The 18,387-nt window shown below is 46.6% G+C and overlaps 1 protein-coding gene and 1 pseudogene across 3 annotated transcripts in view; both read right to left on the bottom strand.

The window, feature by feature from the left end:
• Mgat4d (MGAT4 family member D) overlaps positions 1 to 18,349 on the bottom strand; it is a 55,227-nt gene extending 36,878 nt beyond the window's left edge. The window contains exons 1-2 of one of the 3 annotated variants that reach the window (XR_004110092.1): positions 18,178 to 18,349; positions 15,072 to 15,160 (exon numbers count right to left, since the gene is read on the bottom strand). Coding sequence is in view for 1 of the 3 variants with exons in the window: in XM_031340509.1 (XP_031196369.1) it covers positions 8,956 to 9,049 (94 nt within the window). In the remaining 2 variants the exon portion in view is untranslated. Of the gene's footprint in view, positions 1 to 8,955; positions 9,143 to 15,071; positions 15,161 to 18,177 lie in introns of those variants that run through there. The other 2 variants (XR_004110093.1, XM_031340509.1) reach the window with 2 other exon arrangements.
• Positions 918 to 1,526, bottom strand: LOC116069675 (annotated as a pseudogene).
• Positions 18,350 to 18,387: the final 38 nt, after the last annotated feature.

The raw sequence follows: 18,387 nt of genomic DNA, 5'->3' as shown, positions 1-18,387 counted from the left end.
GCTGCCCTTCAGCTCCCCTGCGACTCGTGGTGCCTGTGCCTCCTGGCTCGTTGAGCCTGTCTTAGAAACTCACTGGAAAGAAAATGGTGGATCTCACCCGAGTCTCTGGGTTAAACCACTCCCTGGCGGCAGGCCCTCCACTTGCAGGGAAGGGGCAGAGAGGGTCACTGATCCACCTCTGTCACTTGGAAGCTGAGAGGATCCTGTCCCTGCCGCCCTGCAACTCCCCTGAGACTCGTGGGGCCTGTGCCTCCCAGCTGGCTGCTCCCATCTTCCCCCTCGATCATTTCTAATCAAGTACAGACAGGAAAAGGAACAGATGGGTGTCATCAGGGCAGAGACTCAAGGTGAACAGGCTGTGCTCTTTCTAGACCTTGCACTTAAAGAGAGGGGCCAGACCAAGAATTTCTCCTCCTTTTTGTATCTGTCCCTCTGGGCTATTGTAAATATGGATGACGCACACTGGGTCATCAGCTGAAGACAGTGCCCTAGAGTAAGAGAGGATCAGTTTGAAAGGCATTCAGAGCCACCAGTAAAGCTAGAGAAGAGGTTCTCATGGGAACCCATTATCTTTTTTTCCACAGTTAATTAGCCTTTTTGTTGTTTTGGAATTTTTTAATTAAAGGTCCCATCCAGGTCCTGCTTCCATGAGTAGCCAAGGTCAAGGGAAGGCAACCATCTGGTGCAGGGAGGGTCATTTCTATAGTTCATTTACACACAGGACTAAACAGACAAGAACAGAGTTACTACTGTGGTTAGAAATTGGTAGCATGGGATGGGAGGAGTGAGGAATAGGGGTGTAGTTAAAAGAATACAGGCTTCCTCCAGACTGGGTGCCTGGAATGGGACTTGGTCTGCTTCAACCCAAGAGGGATCAGAAGATCAAAAGCAGCTTGGGAGGGCCAGGACTGTCAGGGATGGAGAGAGACTGTCCAGGGGGTGGGAAGGACTTTTGGTTACTGGGGTGAAGAGGTTGTCCTCCCCCTGCTGGGGTCCCCCAGCCCCTCCAATCTGACTGGAAAGGGGCAGCCTGCACTACCCAAGAGCAGGTCTGGAGCTGCTAGAAGATGCTGCAGGCAGGGGGCTGAAGGTGGCTCACACAGGCTCACCCTCCAGAGAAATGACGAAGCTGCCACTTAGTTTCTCTGCCAGGGTGCAGCAGTCCCTGAGCTCCTCGTAGCAGTTAGCTTGTAATTAATGCTTGATTCCTGTCAGCTTCTTCTTGATGACATCCTTGTAGCTGGCACAAATCATTTTGCTCTTAAGGGGCACACTCTCAGGGACCCAGATGAACAGCAGGTCCTCCTTCTGGCTTTCCTTGCTCTCATAGGTTGCATCATAGAGCACAGAGCAGCAATCCTTGTCTGGCAGCATCTTGACAAAAGTAATGTTGGAGTTGTCCACAGTCTGGCCCACATTTCCTTCCAGGATCTCCTTCCCCTCCTCCAGGATGATGTTCTTCTTGTCCTCGCTGCCTTCTTGTGTTTCTTCACTCCTTCTGGCATTTAAAGCTTGTGAACTTTCATGTCACTGAACACCTTGACAGCCATACCAGAGGCTATGTTTCCAGAAGTGAACGAGAAACAGAGAGAGCTACAGAAGAACTGAGCTACCAGAATCTGACTCGGGAACCCATTATCACGTGTAAGCCATCATTCTATACACTTCTCCACACTAACACATCCATATTTGACTTCTAAGTAGTTAAAGGACCCAGGATATGTTCAGGGTGAATGAGGGGCCAGACAGCTTCTAACTGTAGCCTGCTTTCAACATTAGATGTCCCACTAGGGAGTGATACACAGCTGGAAAATTCCTACAGGTACACAAAAGGGCAAATATTAACTGTAATTCTACTTATAAAAAACTATCCACCTTTACCAGGCGAGGCATGGTGTACACCCCTTTGAACTTTGGAGGTAGAGGCAGGGGGGTCTTTGTGAGGTGAATCCAAGCCAGCCCGGGGCTTCACAATGAGGTCTGGGTCAGTCAGGGCTACTTGCTGAGGCCCTGTCTTAAACAACCATCACCAAGTGATTAATGCCATCCAGTATATGATCCAGTTGTATGATTACAGTGTATGATTGCCTACTTCTGTCCCTCATCTTAGCGTAAACACCAGGGAGATCATCTGGTGAGTGGCTTGCTATGTGGATCTCAGTGATAAAGGAAACAATCCCCTTTTCTTTCTTTCTTCTTAAGATCAGCATGATGGCTCAGAGAATAGGGAGAGTCCTTTAGACTATAATGTAAGAACAAGACGTTTGGGGTTCGAGTTTACTGAATTCCTTATGTCTGAAACAGTGACTTCCCTCAGCTCTTATACAGATGGGTGAACAATCAAATAAATTAATCAGTGTTAAAAACTAATCTTAACACCTTTCTTGGGGGGGGGATTTGACAGAATTTTTAATTTTTATTTTTTCCATTTATTTATTTACTTATTTATTCATTCATCCACCAATCCATTCATTTTACATCCTGATCACAGAGTCCCTTCCCCTTCCATTAGTGTCAATTGTGATTTATTAAAAAGAACTAGGCTGTCCAGCTAAATCTCCAGTGTTCATTTCATGGATATGGTCTGAGGTGTGGGTACTGTGTACACCATATGTGATTAGGGTTTCTTGGATAACTGTCTGTGCAAAAATGAATCTTGTGTTGGAGTTGCTACATCTCAGGTGATGCAACCCACCCAGTCCAGTCCCCGTGGACCAATCTGGCACACACGAAAGGAGAGTTTTCTCCTGAGAGAGCTCTATTTACAGAAATGTTCAGACATAGCTGAGATTCAGCCCTTCTTGCATGGCCTCTGTGATGTGTCAAGGTATCCCTACTATGTTTAAAATGCTCGTGTTGCTTGTAAATTTACTCAGGCAGTGAATATGGACAGTGTCATGTAAAAGCAATGTGATTATACGCTTCGATCTACTGAGCATCACCATGCCTCTGTGAAAACAAAACCCAGTTTATACATGGAATGGACCAAAGTGCTTTTAGTTTTTGTTTTGTTTTGTTTTGTTTTTGTTTTGGGTTTTTTTGGGGGGAACATAGGTTGACACAGACTCTTTCTATGTAGCCCTAGTTGTCCCAGAACTCTGCAGGCCAGGCTGGCCTTGAGAACCTCTAACTCACAGAGATCTGCCTGCTTTTTCCTTCTGAGTACTCCAGCTAAAGGCATCTACCACTATGCCTGGCTAGTGACTTCTATTAAAAACAAACAAATAAAAAAAACATTATAAAAGAACACACACCAAAGGACTGGCAGAATGGCAGGAAGAGCCCTGGCCGCCAAGCTTGATGACCTGAGTTTGATCCCTGGAACCTACACGGCATAAGAAGGAAACTAACTCCCAAAAGTTCTCCTCTGACCTCCTCACCTGCACTATGACTCCCTAGTAAATAGATACATGAATACAAAAGATTAAATAAACGGCCCCAGGGCTGGGACTATAGATCAGTGGTAGATTTCTTGCCTGGAATAATAAACTTAAAAATGAGAAAGGCTCCTGATAAGTCCTAGGCATCAGTGGCTCTCACGTTCCTAACAGAGGGGTACAAATTGCTCTTAGATAAAAAAAAAAAATAAAGATAAAGCTAAGTGTGGGAACACACTGTCAGTACCCTGGAGGATGAGGCAAGAGGACTGTGAGAGTCAGGCTAGGCTGAGCTGTCTAGCAAGACAAGAAGAAAAAAGAGAGGGATCTACATCTGGTTGTTTACATTTTCTCATATTCACACTTTAAAGGAGAAAATGAAATGAATGAGATTTAACATTTCAGTGTATCCAGTGTATTCAGATGAGGTTTCAGTTTTGAGAATAATCAGTGGGATAGCTATTTTTTCAGGGATCTCTCTCTCTCTCTCTCTCTCTCTCTCTCTCTCTCTCTCTGTGTGTGTGTGTGTGTGTATGTGTGTGTGTGTGTGTGTGTGTGTGTGTGTGTGTGTGTGTGAAAGAGAGAGAGAGAGAGAGAGAGAGAGAGAGAGAGATTTACCTCACAGCATTCAGGTGCTGAAGATGAATGACCAGAGACACTTCCACGACCCATCAGGCAAGCTTTGCTTGGCAGAGAGATAGTCTACTGGACTTCAGACGTTGGATGTAAACTGAAACTACTTAAGGTTAAAGGACAAGTGGGGTCTTGGTCTCATGGCAGCAGGTCACACTTCAGGCCCATGGGGCTGCAGTATCGGACAGAATGAGTGTCCACCATCAGTTGTGAGCTTGTTGGGGAAGGTGTCTCTTAAGCCTTTCACCCTGGCCTTGCTGAATCAGAAAGGACATAAAGTCCTGGGAAGCCAAGCCACAAGCACCTGCCATAATTTTCTCTTTATCACCATCGAGGCTTTAGTACTGGGTTGCACTTCTTGCCTCTTGATTGGTCTGTCCTCTCCACTCACTGTTAGTCTTTCAGAAGCACTCCTTGGACTAGAAGAGGCTCCCAGAGGCTCACTGAATAAGTCTAAACTGACTGCCTTGGCTTACAAGGTCCAATACAACGTAGCCACAACCTGATGCCACCTGATGCCATTCATCTACGGAATGACGAAAGGGACTGGATTATAGTGCACTCTGTGTCCCTCACAGGGACAAGATACAGGAAGTAACGCTGGTCAATTTATTTACTATTCTGTGTAAGCTGGCAATCTTAATGAACTGATTATAACTGCTAAGGTGGAGTCTGCAAAGCACCCTGGGAACAGAGAGAGAGACATGATAAACTCAGGGAGGGGGCCATGATAAATTCAGGGAGGGAGGCACGATAAACTCAGGGAGGGAGCCTGGGAATCAGGTAGAATGGACATTTGGACTAAACAGGCATTTGAAAACTTGAAGAATGTGTAAATTTTTCTCATGTGGCAACAGTCAATGAAGGGCATTCAGACTAAGCAAACACTCCTGTTAATGGACAGTGGGAAGCAGTCTGATGTATTAGAGAGAAGTAATTCACTGGTGTGATTAACGGCCCGCTGTAGAAGAACTGGCCGTCTGTTTTCAAGTTATTTGTTTACTTGCACCTAAATGCCATTCCCAGAAAACAATATTTGGGGTGTTAGTAGGCAAAGCTAAGAAGGAAGAGCATGTTTCAGATTGCTCCCTCCAAACTAGCTGGAAATAGTCAAATTACACTACAGTCAGATCTCCTAAATTCCCCATGTGTGGGTCTCCTTTTTCCTCAGGGTTTATTGGCTACTGGCCCACAAAGGCAGAGGAAGCAGAAGTGTCGAGCAGGGTTTGGATGGCCACGGGTATGACACTGAAGAACTTCTGGGAGTCAGCTTCAGTGAGACTGCTCTACTTTACTGTTGCAGGGGTGGGATATATATGGGGCTCTTAGGGCTATAGATGGAAACGGCTGATTGGTCATAATCAGCACTTAATTATCATACAGGGGGAGAGCTAGAGTGGACTTGAATCATGCAATGCTTGCAGAAAGCTCTGCACAGAATCATGCTCCAAATGAGGTCAGGCGTCTGTGTGCAGAGACGCGCTCTAAGTAAGGTTAGACAGAAAAAGGAAAGGCTCCATTTTGGAGTCCTCCATTTTGCACCAAGTTTGGAGAGCTATCCTGACATGGTAGACTGCGACCTAAATAGTAGGGTCCTCCAACAACCATGAGTGGCCCTTTATCCAGACATGATAAAGAGCACACAAGACAGTTTAATGGCTAGTAAGAGTGAACACCCACTACCTAAGCCATAGGTATGCAGCAAGTGTTCCTAGACCACCTGTCTTTTCCCCCAGCGCCTTTGAAAGTTGACTTCCTAGTGATGGAACTCAGGTTGGCAAGCCCGATCACCCACAGAGACAGCCCCAATTTACGCTTTTGAGATTCACCCCTATTAATGGATCAAGCTGGAGTTCATACATGTTTATTGCTGTAAAATATTTCACTGAGGGTGTGCACCACACATTCTTTCACATTCCTGAAGAATGCTTACAGGGCCAGTCAGGTATCAAGAGCATTCTACCCTGTCTTCTAGTAAACATGTCCTAGTACTCCTCTAGAATATATAGTGGGTGCTAGCATCTTACTTAGACTCCTGAACAACCTGCATATATACATGTGTCCTCTCTCCCTCCCTCCCTGTCTCTCCATACACACACACACACACACACACACACACACACACACACACACACACACCGTAGACAGATGATAGATAGATGATAGATAGATAGATAGATAGATAGATAGATAGATAGATATGGGGGTGCGGATTAGCTCACAAGAACAGAAGTTACCATAAACCATTGGTACTGATGCAATGGTGCAGCACGCCAGCTGCCCTGGTGGAGCCAGAGTGGCGCTGCCAAGATGAACAAGACACTTGTGCTTCAGAACTGAAGGGACTGGAGAGTTCTCCAAGAGAAGTCTGTGTAAATTCAAAAATTCCAAGTCCTCATCAAATGTCTGATTTCCCAATTAAAAGTCAAAGTGGCAGGGATGGAGAGATGACTCACTGTATAAGAGCGTTTGCTGCTCTTCCAGAGACTAGATTTCTATTCCCAACACTCACGTCAAATAGCTTATGACTGCCTGTAACTTCAGCTCCATGGATCTGACATCTTTTTCTGGCCATGCTGGGAACCCGGACATGTGACCCACCTATACTCAGATACTGGAATAAATAATAAATCTTCAAGAAGTCAAAGGCTGTGCAATGGAAACAGTCGCTTGGTTTCTGGAGTGGCCATATTTGTTAAACATTTCTGTTAAACATTTGTTAAACATTTCCTTTGCTAACACAGCCACACCAGGTTTCCCTTGCCTTGGGTTTGCAGGCAGGTCTTTTTCTAGCATTTTTGTCTTTTAAAGGTGCTTCTTGTGAACATCATAGAGACATTTTACAGCCAATCAAAATGTATGCTGGCACTTGGAGTGTTTACTATAATTGCTGATCCAGTTTCGTGCTAGTTACTGTGTTTCAGTGACTGGACCTCTCCGGAACCCTTGATGTACTGACTCTAGTACGAAGTCTTACATTCTTACTCTTCTAACACTAAAGCTTAGTGTGACTTATCTCCATTCCCCACTCCCCTTCCCATGCATTGGCCAGCCTTCACTGGTGCCCTGAGAGTATGTATTTTAACTTCCAGCAAGCATTCCCATGGATGTTCTGAGTACTTCTCCTCTCCACTTGGACATGGGAGCTCTTGTTCCAGTGGATTCCACTGATGGCAATGACGATTTATGTATTTGCCATAGTCCCAAGAGCCCAGACCTTGCTGGGATTTAATATACTCCTGCATTTGTATAGATATGTAGGGGGATTTCCCTCCTCCAAAGAGAGCCCAGAAAAGATAAAAATATGGTATTTCAAAGTGAGTCTTTTCTCCCCCAATTCAGGCTGAAGTATGTTTCTCTGAAAATTGTAAACCACTGCGCCTACAAGATGCCCTGTGGCCAGTTGAAGAGAATCAGGGATTGGAAGAACCATCTAAGTCGAGATGGGACATCTGCGAAGCTGCTTGCCAGGCAGGCAGCTTGAAGTGGTATAGATCTTCAGGTAGCTGTGGCCCAAGTCAGTATTGCGAGGTCACGGAAAGCTTGTACCTCATGGATGAAGCAGCCCTAGCCACAAGGGCTGTGACAGAGCAGCTCTAATGAAAGACTGATAGGCCACATCAAGGAAAGGATTGGAGACTCCCCCCAAGAGCCCAGAGTAGCTGCAAACAATCCCACCAAAGAGCCAACATTGGATATCTGCTACAGCCGCATCACCCAGAGAAAGAAACCCAAACCACCAGGAGACCACACCCCAAGCTCTCCCCACGCTCAGCCGCAGGAAAGCACCACAAAGGTGAAGATAGTATCTATCAAAGGTGGCACAATGGTGCCTCTCCATTGGAGGTCTTCTGTCATGTGATCTCACGCCATACAACACCAAGTGGCTTCAGCTTCTCTCTTCCTTGCACTGTGCGGCATTCATTCTACCCTGTGCTACCTCCACATGTTCCACACGGTACAGCTGGAACCCGGGGTACTGTCCTTTTCTGTCGCCACTAACATTGGAGCTCCGTGCCTCAGTCCTAAGCTTTAGCTATATTTGTCCTCCCACCCCCACCCCCAGCATTGTGGAAACTCCATGGAAAGGCGGATTTTCTGTCTCTGTCCCCATAGATCTGTTATTTACAACTAGACAGCTGTTGATTGTTTTTTTTTTCTGTGCCATACAATTTGTTTGTTTGTTTTGGTTTTGTTTTTTGTTTTGTTTCTGGAGACTAGGTTCACATCAGGGATCAAAACAGAGAAGAACAGACACGCTGCCTCCTCCTCTTCCTCTTCCACAGTTTAAATATTCTCATACAAGTCAATTATCAATCCCACGAACTCACAGAAAAACAAAAATGCTATCTGCCCATAAAATTCATCATCACTTTTTTTTTTTTTTTTTTTTTTTTTTTTTTTTTTTTTTGAGACAGGGTCTTACTATGTAGCTCTCTGGCTGGCCTGGAACTCATAAAGATCTGCCTGCTTTTGCCTCCTGAGTGCCCAAATCAAACATCAGCTAATTTGTAAAGGCAGGAAAGACTGGATATTAGATCTGGCTGTCTTTCTCTAAGTGCTCCCAAATTCTCTGAAAATATTTAAAGCTATTGAGAAAGGAGGAAGAAAGTCCTGGAGCTCTTGCGATGTATGTAAGAGATCAGGAGGGAGGATGAGCAGGAGAGGAGAGGGGCAGTTTTGGAGGGACCCGCCAGCGCGTGTCCCGCTTCCCACGCTATCTGAGAGGGCCGGTTACAGCCCAACCGCCTCGGGACGAGGGTGTGTGCGCAGCCAGAGGGCAGGGGACCGCCAGGAGTCTCCCTTGTCTTCCTTTGGTTTTAAAGCCACAAGACCACCCGCTGGTGATGAGGCTCCTTCCTGAAAGGCAGGATAAAGAGCGCCGTCCATCTCCCTCATCCCCCCAGTATCACCCCCCACCCCCGCCCCGGCCACCTTTGCTTACCGGTTTGGTTTATCCTGGAAATGCAGAAACACGAGAAGCCAAAAAGCAGGACGGCAACGAAGGCAAAGAGCAAGTTAACGTTCTTGGCCTTCATTGCGCTGGTATCCGAGCCAGTGGACGTGACAGGCGTCACGGCCAACACCAGGCTGCACAGGCTCGGGCGCCCGCGTGCCTGCTCCCCCTCCCACTGGGCCGTTGCTACGGTACCCAGCACTTTTGTCCAGTCACATCGCGGTTCCCTCTTGAGCGCACTTTACAATATACTCTGGCAAGGACGTGAAAAACTGTGGGTAAGCCCTGGGCTGCCTGGCTCTGACCAGACACTATCGTCTTAGCATACTTTTCTGAGAAAATTCATCAGATTTTGATTCAAAGGTGTGAAACACATGGCACAGCCCCTTCATTCATGTTTCCCATTTGGCCTTTACACTCTGATCTCTCTTGGAGACAGTGTTTGGGTGATGCACAACCTCTTTTCTGCAAAGGCGCCCAGTTTCTGGCCCCTTTGAAAGCTTTAAAAGATTTGGGCACCCACCTGCTTGAGAATGTCGCGCTGAATACTAATGGCCAGGAGTTGTGAGTAGTGACAGCTTAGAAGAGGGAGGCAAATGATAGCTGATAGCTCCTTCACCTTTCTGCTCCTCCAGCCCCGTCCCCATCCCCGTTTGCAAGGCGTTTGCTGAGCTCTCTCAGAAGCCACAATGCAAGCAAACCCTGCTAGAACAGACACACGAATCCACTTGCTAGGCTCTGAAGTGAGGGAGAAAGTCTTTAGAATAGAGAAGGAAGGTATCAAGGAATGTATCCTCAGAAGGACATCATGTCCGCTTCTCTGTGTTGATTGGTTTTCAGCCTTCCTGCTTGCATATCTCACCTCAGTATGTCTAAGCCTCTCCGAGCTCTTTATCACCAGAGCTCCTCAGTTTTATCAAGGGCACCAGGCCCTTCTGACTGCTATTACACCCATTGTTTATAACATGTTTACAGTCCTTAGGAACATGTTTCTAGACCTGTGCTTCTGCTGTTACTGCCCTGACACCCTCGTTGCTATGGTGACATCCAAACTGGTGCTCCCCTCAGCTGTCCACACTTCATCCAGTAAGATGGTTTTCCTAGGGAACTACTATCTGCCTTCACTACTGCTTAGCAGTTCCTGTCTTCCTGGTGATAGTCTCAGGAAGGGTCTTCAATGAGCATGGTCATAAATTACAACACAGAGCAATACCGAACTGTCTGACATGAGCTCAGGCTGCCAAGTCAACAGGCTTACCGCAGGTTCCTCAGAGTTCAGGAGAAAGTGCTGGAGGTGCTCAGGTCAAGTGGAGTATATATACTTTTCAACCACACTCATGGAGTCCAGGAAGGAGTGGGTTACAGTCAATCCACATGATAGGAAGTCATTCGTGTTACAGGTTCCCTAGCATTCACACACACCAGCACACCCGCACACCCGTGCACACACACACACACACACACACACACACACACACACATACACACACATTTTCAATGGTCTGGTGACTTGGTCAGGAATTTTCTGGGTCCCTCAAATGAACTATCAATCTGAAAGAGTTTGTAGGGTGGGAAAGGGAGAATTTGATCAGAGCACCATTGCCTGCTTTAGTCTGATCCCTAGCATCCCCAAATGCTTGGGGAAACACTTTCACTTACCAGTCCTCAAGTGTGGACAAAGCACGAATTCATACAACTGAACCAGCATCTCTCACAACCTGATACTCTGTTTTCAGTGACATGTTCTGTCATCAGTTTGACAGCTTATCTCCTGGGTACACATCTTGCTGGGATGCTCTTGTTTTGAGAGAAGGTAAATAAATGGCTTAGCACAGGATCTGAGAATGCATAGCAGAGAGGTATATAATAGAGAGCCAGGCTGTTACACAAAACATTATTCAAAGGCCTCCATGGTGCTCTAAGCTCTAGCTTAAGCCCAAGGTAAACTAAAGGCCAACGCTCCCGGAACCCTCTAGGGACGACATAGCAATCTGTACGCTCATGGGAACTTAGGCTGAGACCTCTGTGCACAGATTTCCACAGGGCTGGAATTCAGCAGGCTCTTACTAAACTAAACTAGTGGCTTGGGGAAGGGTCAAATATATCTACTAAAAGTAGCTACCTGGGCAGCTGCATTAAGAGGTTGCCAGGTAATCTGTTTGGAATTTTGTTTACCTTTCAAAAGAATCTTGTTTTCCCCCTGGCCATCTGTGTAAGCGCCCGTATCAGTCTCATGAAATGAATTATGGGGATTTTGTTGTACAGCTTCCTATTTGTAGCATCTTTTTGATGTTTCTAATGACACGACAGGCTATTCTTGTCTTAATACAATTTTCTTAAGATAGAGGGTGTGTTCTTTTGAGAGAGCTCAATAGCACGCAGGCTAATGTTTTCTGTCAGGAACTTCTAAAGCACACATTCACCAATGACTGCCACAAGGTGGCAGTATTATGTTTCAGGCAAAACATTTGAATGCACCAAGAAAATTCCAAAATCCTTTGAATGTGCTGGAATCCTAGGGTCCTATAACACATTTGACTCACTGACCATATACATTTTCATAGCTTGTCAAGCAGACTCTTTTAAAAAATTTTTGATTCTTTGTGAGTTTCACACCATACACCCCAGTCCCACTCATTTCCCAGTCCCCTTCTATCTACCCTCCACCTGCAAAATCTTCCCTCAAAATAAAAAACGAAGAAATAAACGAAACAGCATAGGAACCATCTCATCATGGAAACTGTAGTGTGTCACCGTGGATCCCTCTGTCCACACATCTTCACTTGCAAATGTTCCTTGCAATGAGTCATTGGTCTGGTTCGAGATCTCTGACTTCTGTGACCCCATCAGCATTGGATCCTCATCAACTTCCTCCCAGTTATCCTGTTATTGCTTTGTGTCATGGAGTTTTAGATCAGCGGGATCCAAGCATGGTCCAACAGTTTATAGATGATGTGCATCTTGAGGTGGGCCAACTTAAAGCTCTGGATCTGGGCCTGGGTAGTGGCTGAGCTGGCCAGCACACCGGCTCTTCCTTATCTGCACCGCCATGGTGAACTCTCCAGCACTGTTCAGCTAGGCTACCCAGTGTGGCAGGAGGCAGAGTCAGCTCTCCTCTCCTGCCCTTGGACCCAGCTCACCTGTACCCATGCCACCAGAGCCAGTTCCACTGTGCTGCCCAGTTGTGGCACAGGGCCCATTCTCCCAAGTGCTGCAGTCTGTGAGGGGCTGGGCCAGCTCTCCTGCTCTCACACCCCAGGGACTGGCTTACCCACACCTCAGGAACAGTTCCAATGTGTTGACAGATGCAGGGACCACTCTCCCACCAGTGAGGGACAGGGCCAGCTCTCTCAACCATCACAGGTAGAGAGGGGGTGAAAGACCCAAACCCAGAGACCCTTCCCCGAAATACGCGTTTAAACAAGGCTGGAAAATTACCAAGAGTTCCCCAGGCCGGTTTGGGGCAAAACAAGACCTTTGTGGTCTGACACCTGGGTGAAATGTTTCAAAAACACCATCTGTCAAGATCAACAAGAACAATGGGACTGCCCCGACAGAACTCAGGTTGAACTCCGAGGCACCCTGGCCTAATTTACATCACCCAATCAGAGACCTGTAACCATGCATCTGCTTCTGTATGCCCGCCTCCGGCTCATGCACCCTATAAAAGCCCCGCACCTGAGTACATCGGCGCGCCACTCTCCTGAGAGCAGACGCCCGGGTACCCGAAGCCCTAAATAAAAGCCTCTTTGCTCTTGCATCCGATCTCGTTGTCCTTCAGTGCACGGCCTCGGCCTGATAGAGGCCCGAATCTGGGTCTCTTCAGGGGGAGCTGAGGGAGGGGATCACCCCACACCCACTTCACTCAAGGCAGATGAGTGGTGGGACCAGCTCTCCTGTGCTCACACCTTCAGCCAGATTTTCTGTGATGCTCAAGTGTGAAGGGACACCATGACCAAGGCAACTCTTATAAAGGAAAGCATTTAATTGGGGCTGGCTTACAGTTTCAGAGGTTCAGTTCATTATCCTCATGGAGGGAAGCATGGCAGCTTGCAGGCAGACATGGTGCTAGAGGAGCCCAGAGTTCTACCTCTTGATCCGCAGGCAGCAGATTCTTTATTGGGTAGAGCTTAATCACTAGGAGGCCTGACCCCACAGTGACGCACTTCCTCCAACAAGGCCACACCTCCCAATAGGTCCACTTTCTATGGGCTAAGCATTCAAACACACGAGTCTATGGGGGCCAAATCTATTCAAACTACCACACCAGGTGAGGTGCAGGGCCCTTCATACCTGTGACCACAGGCAGGTGGGGAGGGGTTAGAAGGAGGGCATCACCTACAAGATCACACCACCTCACGGAGCCAGCACTTCCCTGCTCTCCCGCGGGCCTGGCTAGCCTGTGCCTCTGCCACCAGGGCCAATTCATTATGCTGCCTTGTCAAGGCACAGGGCCTGCTCTCTGGAGCGCTACCACTGGTGAGAGGCAGGGCCAGCTCTCCAAAGCACAGCAGCTCATGAGAGGCAAGGTCAGTTCTACTGGATATCCACATGGTCCCAGGTGGCTCCCCAGATCAAGGGTGTCCCCCTGGTCTCTAGTGGTAGTATGCCACAGACATAGACATTAACCCCTGCAGCTGTATGGGATTAACAGAAAATACAAGTATAGATTAGGATTTCTGCTTCACCAGTTCACAAGGAAACATGAGATTTCCTGTGTTCTTCAGGAAATAGGCACAACCTGGCATTCACTATAAGGGAGCACTGTGCCAAGTCTTGGGGCTTTCATTTTTCCCATCTTGTTGACATTACATGAAGTTTCATAAATCTCAAAGATGTTTGACTTGAGTATGATAATGACCTTAGAAGGGACCTTAACCGTATCCATTCTAGTTTTGTAAAATCAAGAGCTAGATTTTTTTTTCTTATTTCTTCCTCTGCATTGTCACAGTGATCTGGTGCTACATAGTGTACCTTCTCATATCCTAAGCTTCCATCTCTATACCGTAATGCTGCCCTTTTCTGTCCTGCTGGGCTTTGAGGATACTTCCTACCACTGTTATGGTCCATACAGTAATTGAAAAATGTTTCCTCCCATCCTCTCCGGCTCAGTGTTGACCACATTGTACACCTTGGACTACTCACATAACTCAAATGACATTTTCTTCTTGTCTTACAGTACACATTACAGTGCCTGAACACCTGATCAGAAAAAAAAAAAGGGAGAAAGGCTTGTTCTGGCTTACAGTTCCAAGGGGGAGACAGACCATCTTGGTGGAAAAGGGGTGGTTTGCAGGAGTGTAGAGGTTTGGCCATGGGAGTGGCACTCTTAGGAGGTGTGGCCTTGTTGGAGGAAGTGTGTCACTGTGTACCCCCATGTGGAAGAGAGCCTTCTCCTGGTTGCCTGTGGAAAATAGTCTTCTCCTGGCTGTCTACAGATCAAAATGTAAAACTCTGGGCTCCTCCAGCACCATATCTGCCTGCATGCTGCCATGCTTCCTGCTATGATAATGGACTGACCCTTTGAAACTGCAAGTCAGCCCTATTTAAATGCTGTTCTTTGTAAGAGTTGCCTTGGTCATGGTATCTCTGCACAATAGTAGAAACCCTAAGACAAGGAGTAGGAGGAGCCTGGTTGACTACATTAAGTGGGCAGTCAGGAAGGAGGGTTGTGATATAAAACCCCAAGGCCTGCCCTGGGGACATATTTCTCCAGCCAGGCTCCACCCCCACCAAAGGTTTACAATCTGCCCAAGGATGGCCATCAGCAGGAGACAAAGCATGCAAATCCCTGGGCCTGGGAAGGACATTTCACATTCCTACCACAACATTCCTCCAAGTGCATTTACCTCTAAGAGATGAATTAAAATTACTGGAGCTGGAGAAATGGCTTGCAAGTTAAGAACAATGACTGCTTTTGCAGAGGACCTGGGTTTGAGTCCCTGCAACCACATATTGGCTCACAACTGTAACTCCAGTTCCAGGGCATCTGATACCTTCTGCTGGCTTCAATGGGCACCAGGCGTGCTTGTGGTTCACAGACAGACATTCAGACAGAGCACCAATACACATAAAATGAATAAAGTAAGTTTTAAAATTCTCACCTGTGCTAAATAGCAGGCCTTCTCTGTTCTGAATTTGACATCTGGGGCTTCAAACAAGTGTGGATAGAAAACATTTAGGAAGATGACACCTGGAAAATATAAGCTTTTGTCGTATGACTAAAACAACATGGTATAAAAATTTCCATAGTATTTGCATTCTTCTAGGAATGATAAGATCTGGAGGTCACTTACTGTACAGTGTTGTAAGATGCAAGTGGCATGTGTCTGTACACCACACTACATTATTTTACATCAAAGACTTGAGTGACTGTAGACTTTGGTTTAGGGCCAATCCCACATAAATACCCAGAGATGATATTTTGTTCTCTGGACCATCCTGAGCTCATGCACGAGGGCACAGTGCTGTTTATTTGGGTCTCCTGAGGACCACCTGCTTGAGCCACAACAAGTAGATGGTAAGTAGCCAGGTCAAGCAGTTCTCACCTTTCAGCAATCTCTCAAATCCCCTCTAATTTTTTTTTTTTTTTTTAGTCTTAAGAAATGGAGATACATCAGTGTGACTAAAAATTATAATCAAAGGCTGGGAAGGTGGCTCACTAGTGCTCGCCATGTCAGCAGGGCCACCCAAGGTCACACACCCAGCAACTATGTAAAAATCCCAGTGCATCCCCATTCACCTTTCAGTCCCACAGCTTGGGTGTGGGTAAAGATGTGAAGATCCCTACAGCATGCTGACCAGCCAGCCTATCTAAACCAGGAGCCCCATGTTTGGAGACCTCATCTCAGGAAATAAGATGGAAGAGCACTGAAGATACAGACACCCCCACATACACACACCCCCACAGACACACACACACAGACACACACACAGACACACACACAGACACACACACACAGACACACACACACACACACATAGACACAGACAGACACACGCACAGACACACGCACAGACACACGCACAGACACACACACAGACACACACAGACACAGACACACACAGACACAGACACACACATACACACACGCACACAGACACACACACACACACACACCACTGTAACCAGACTTCATTATAATGCAGTCTTTGCTTTTCTTTTACACAACTGATAAGGTCTGAAAGGCACACGGTTTAATGGAGAGCCATAGAGAACAAAGAAGGCCCCATTTCCTCCTGAGACGCAGAATCTCATCTTAGTACTTCACCACTTCTTAGGTGAGTCCATAGACAAAGAACGCCTAAGAGCATATGATAAGCATCTTCTCCTGGGAATAGGGAAGATTTAGTTATTTTATATAATTATAATATATAGTATACTACTATACTATATATATTACTATACTAGTGGAAGAAAACTGGCAGCCAGTGGCTCTGCAGGGAACAGCTGGCCTGCAAAGATCCTGGGAGCAACCAGATCCAGAAAGAGATTTCTTTTACATTTCCCTACTCTAACAGGCAGCTGTGTACCTGACTATGAATTTTTGGTGGGTTCTGGGTTTACTCCTCCATTAGAATTGATAACTCTTCCTTGATTGATCCTAAATTCTAATTCTTCTACTTTTGGGGCATACCCATTTTCAAGATTTGCCAATCAGGGCTTGCTTGGTAACCTATAAATTTGGACACTCAAAAGCTGTAGAAACAGAACAGCTTACTGCAGGAGTATATAGAAGAAAGGCTGCCTCCAATGCTCCCAGAGGATGGATTTTACTGGAGGCTCCTTGCTTCTGAGGCTTCTGCTCTGGGCAGGGAGCTCACTTGAGATTCCTCTAGGATATGACCAGCAGCTGAGACAGAGAGATTCCTTCCTCTAAGAGTTTGCAATCTGGTTAAGAAGGGGATTGTCTCTGCAGCTGCTTTCTGCCTCCAAGTCCCACTGCTTTGATACCTACTCTACTGTAGACTTCCAGACCTGTAGCTTCAGAGTCTTGAACCTACCAGCTTTGCCACCATGCTGGTCCAGGGACCTGCTAGAGCTTTCAGGAGCTGAGAGTTCAAATGTCTCTGAGTAGTAAAATCCTACATGGCAATCTGTTTAAACTAGTTTTTATCTTGCAAAGGCTGTTAATCCCAGAGGGACAATAACCTGCCTTTGCTGTCTGCCCACTCCATTCTTAGAGGAGGGTGGGACAAGAACTTGATTGGAGACAGGGAGGGAGATGGTCTCCACCAAGTATTTCCCTTCCACGGGGCAAAGGTGGTGGTTCGTCTGCCCTTCATAGGTGTATGTTCAAATAGAATCTACCTGTAGAATGGAAAACATGTACTCCTCACTTAATCTGACCTAACAAGGAGATAGATGGGGCAAAGACAAGACACTGGCTTGAATATTTCTGGAAGTATAAGGAACTAATAGTGGTTGATCCTGATAAGGGGAACGAGGAGCCAGGAATCTTGTTTGGGTAAGAGGCTAAATCTATCTATCTATCTATCTATCTATCTATCTATCTATCTATCTATCTACTTTTTAAGACGGAACCTTACGTAGCCTTGAACTCCAGATCTCCCTGCCCACATCACTCTCCAGCTGGGATTACAGGCATGCATTAGCATGCCCAGTTCAGGAATTTATTTTGTTTCATTTTATTTTTAACATCTTTTGTATTTAGCCTCCTCTCCCCTTGGCTCTTTCTTATCCACCCCCCCCCCCTCATTATTCCATCAGCCTTCTGCAGCCTTTTCCTAACCCAGGACCTCTACATTTAGTGTCACTTGGATCAGTTTTCCTCCTGAAGCTGTCACAGCATACTGCCTCACCTCCTCCAGTAACGCTCATCCTTACTTTGCTGACTCCGCTGTATGTAACGATCCCTTTCCCCTACTCCCTAATCCCCTTAATAGCTGTTATGCTTTTGCCAGTTGGTCTGGTGTGTGAGTCCTTTGTAGAAGATCACCTGGCACATACTAGCCAGTCAACCGTACTTTACTTCTGAGGTTAAAAGAAAAAGGCACAAATTATTCCTCCATTAGAAACGATAGTTAAGAAATGAACGTTTGTTGAATTAACTATTCCATGCTTGTTTTCAGAGGAAAAAGTCGCAACTTCTCATTGCACACACTAGTCACGCAGGTTCTTTTTCGTCATCCATAAAGCCCCTTCGAGCCAAGTTTCGTTTGTGCCTCAAAAAGATGGGAAATAATCACCTCGCAGATTAGGAAACGTAGGTGAAAGTGCTGTTGTCACGCCCGCAGCTGAAGAGTCTCTCGGAAAGCCCAGAGCAAAGTTTCCAGGCCCAGTCCACAGGGACTACGTCGGCGCTGGGCTGGGCGTGGCAGCCGGCCGCCGTTGCCAGGGGAACCGTCCAGCGTCTGGCGCGCCAGCCCGCGGGCCCCTCCTTCCCGCCAACGATAGGC

Source organism: Mastomys coucha, unplaced genomic scaffold (genome assembly GCF_008632895.1).
Source record: "Mastomys coucha isolate ucsf_1 unplaced genomic scaffold, UCSF_Mcou_1 pScaffold22, whole genome shotgun sequence".
Taxonomy (NCBI): domain Eukaryota; kingdom Metazoa; phylum Chordata; class Mammalia; order Rodentia; family Muridae; genus Mastomys; species Mastomys coucha.
Note: the sequence above shows the minus strand (reverse complement) of the source record. Positions and strands in the feature narration are given on the sequence as shown.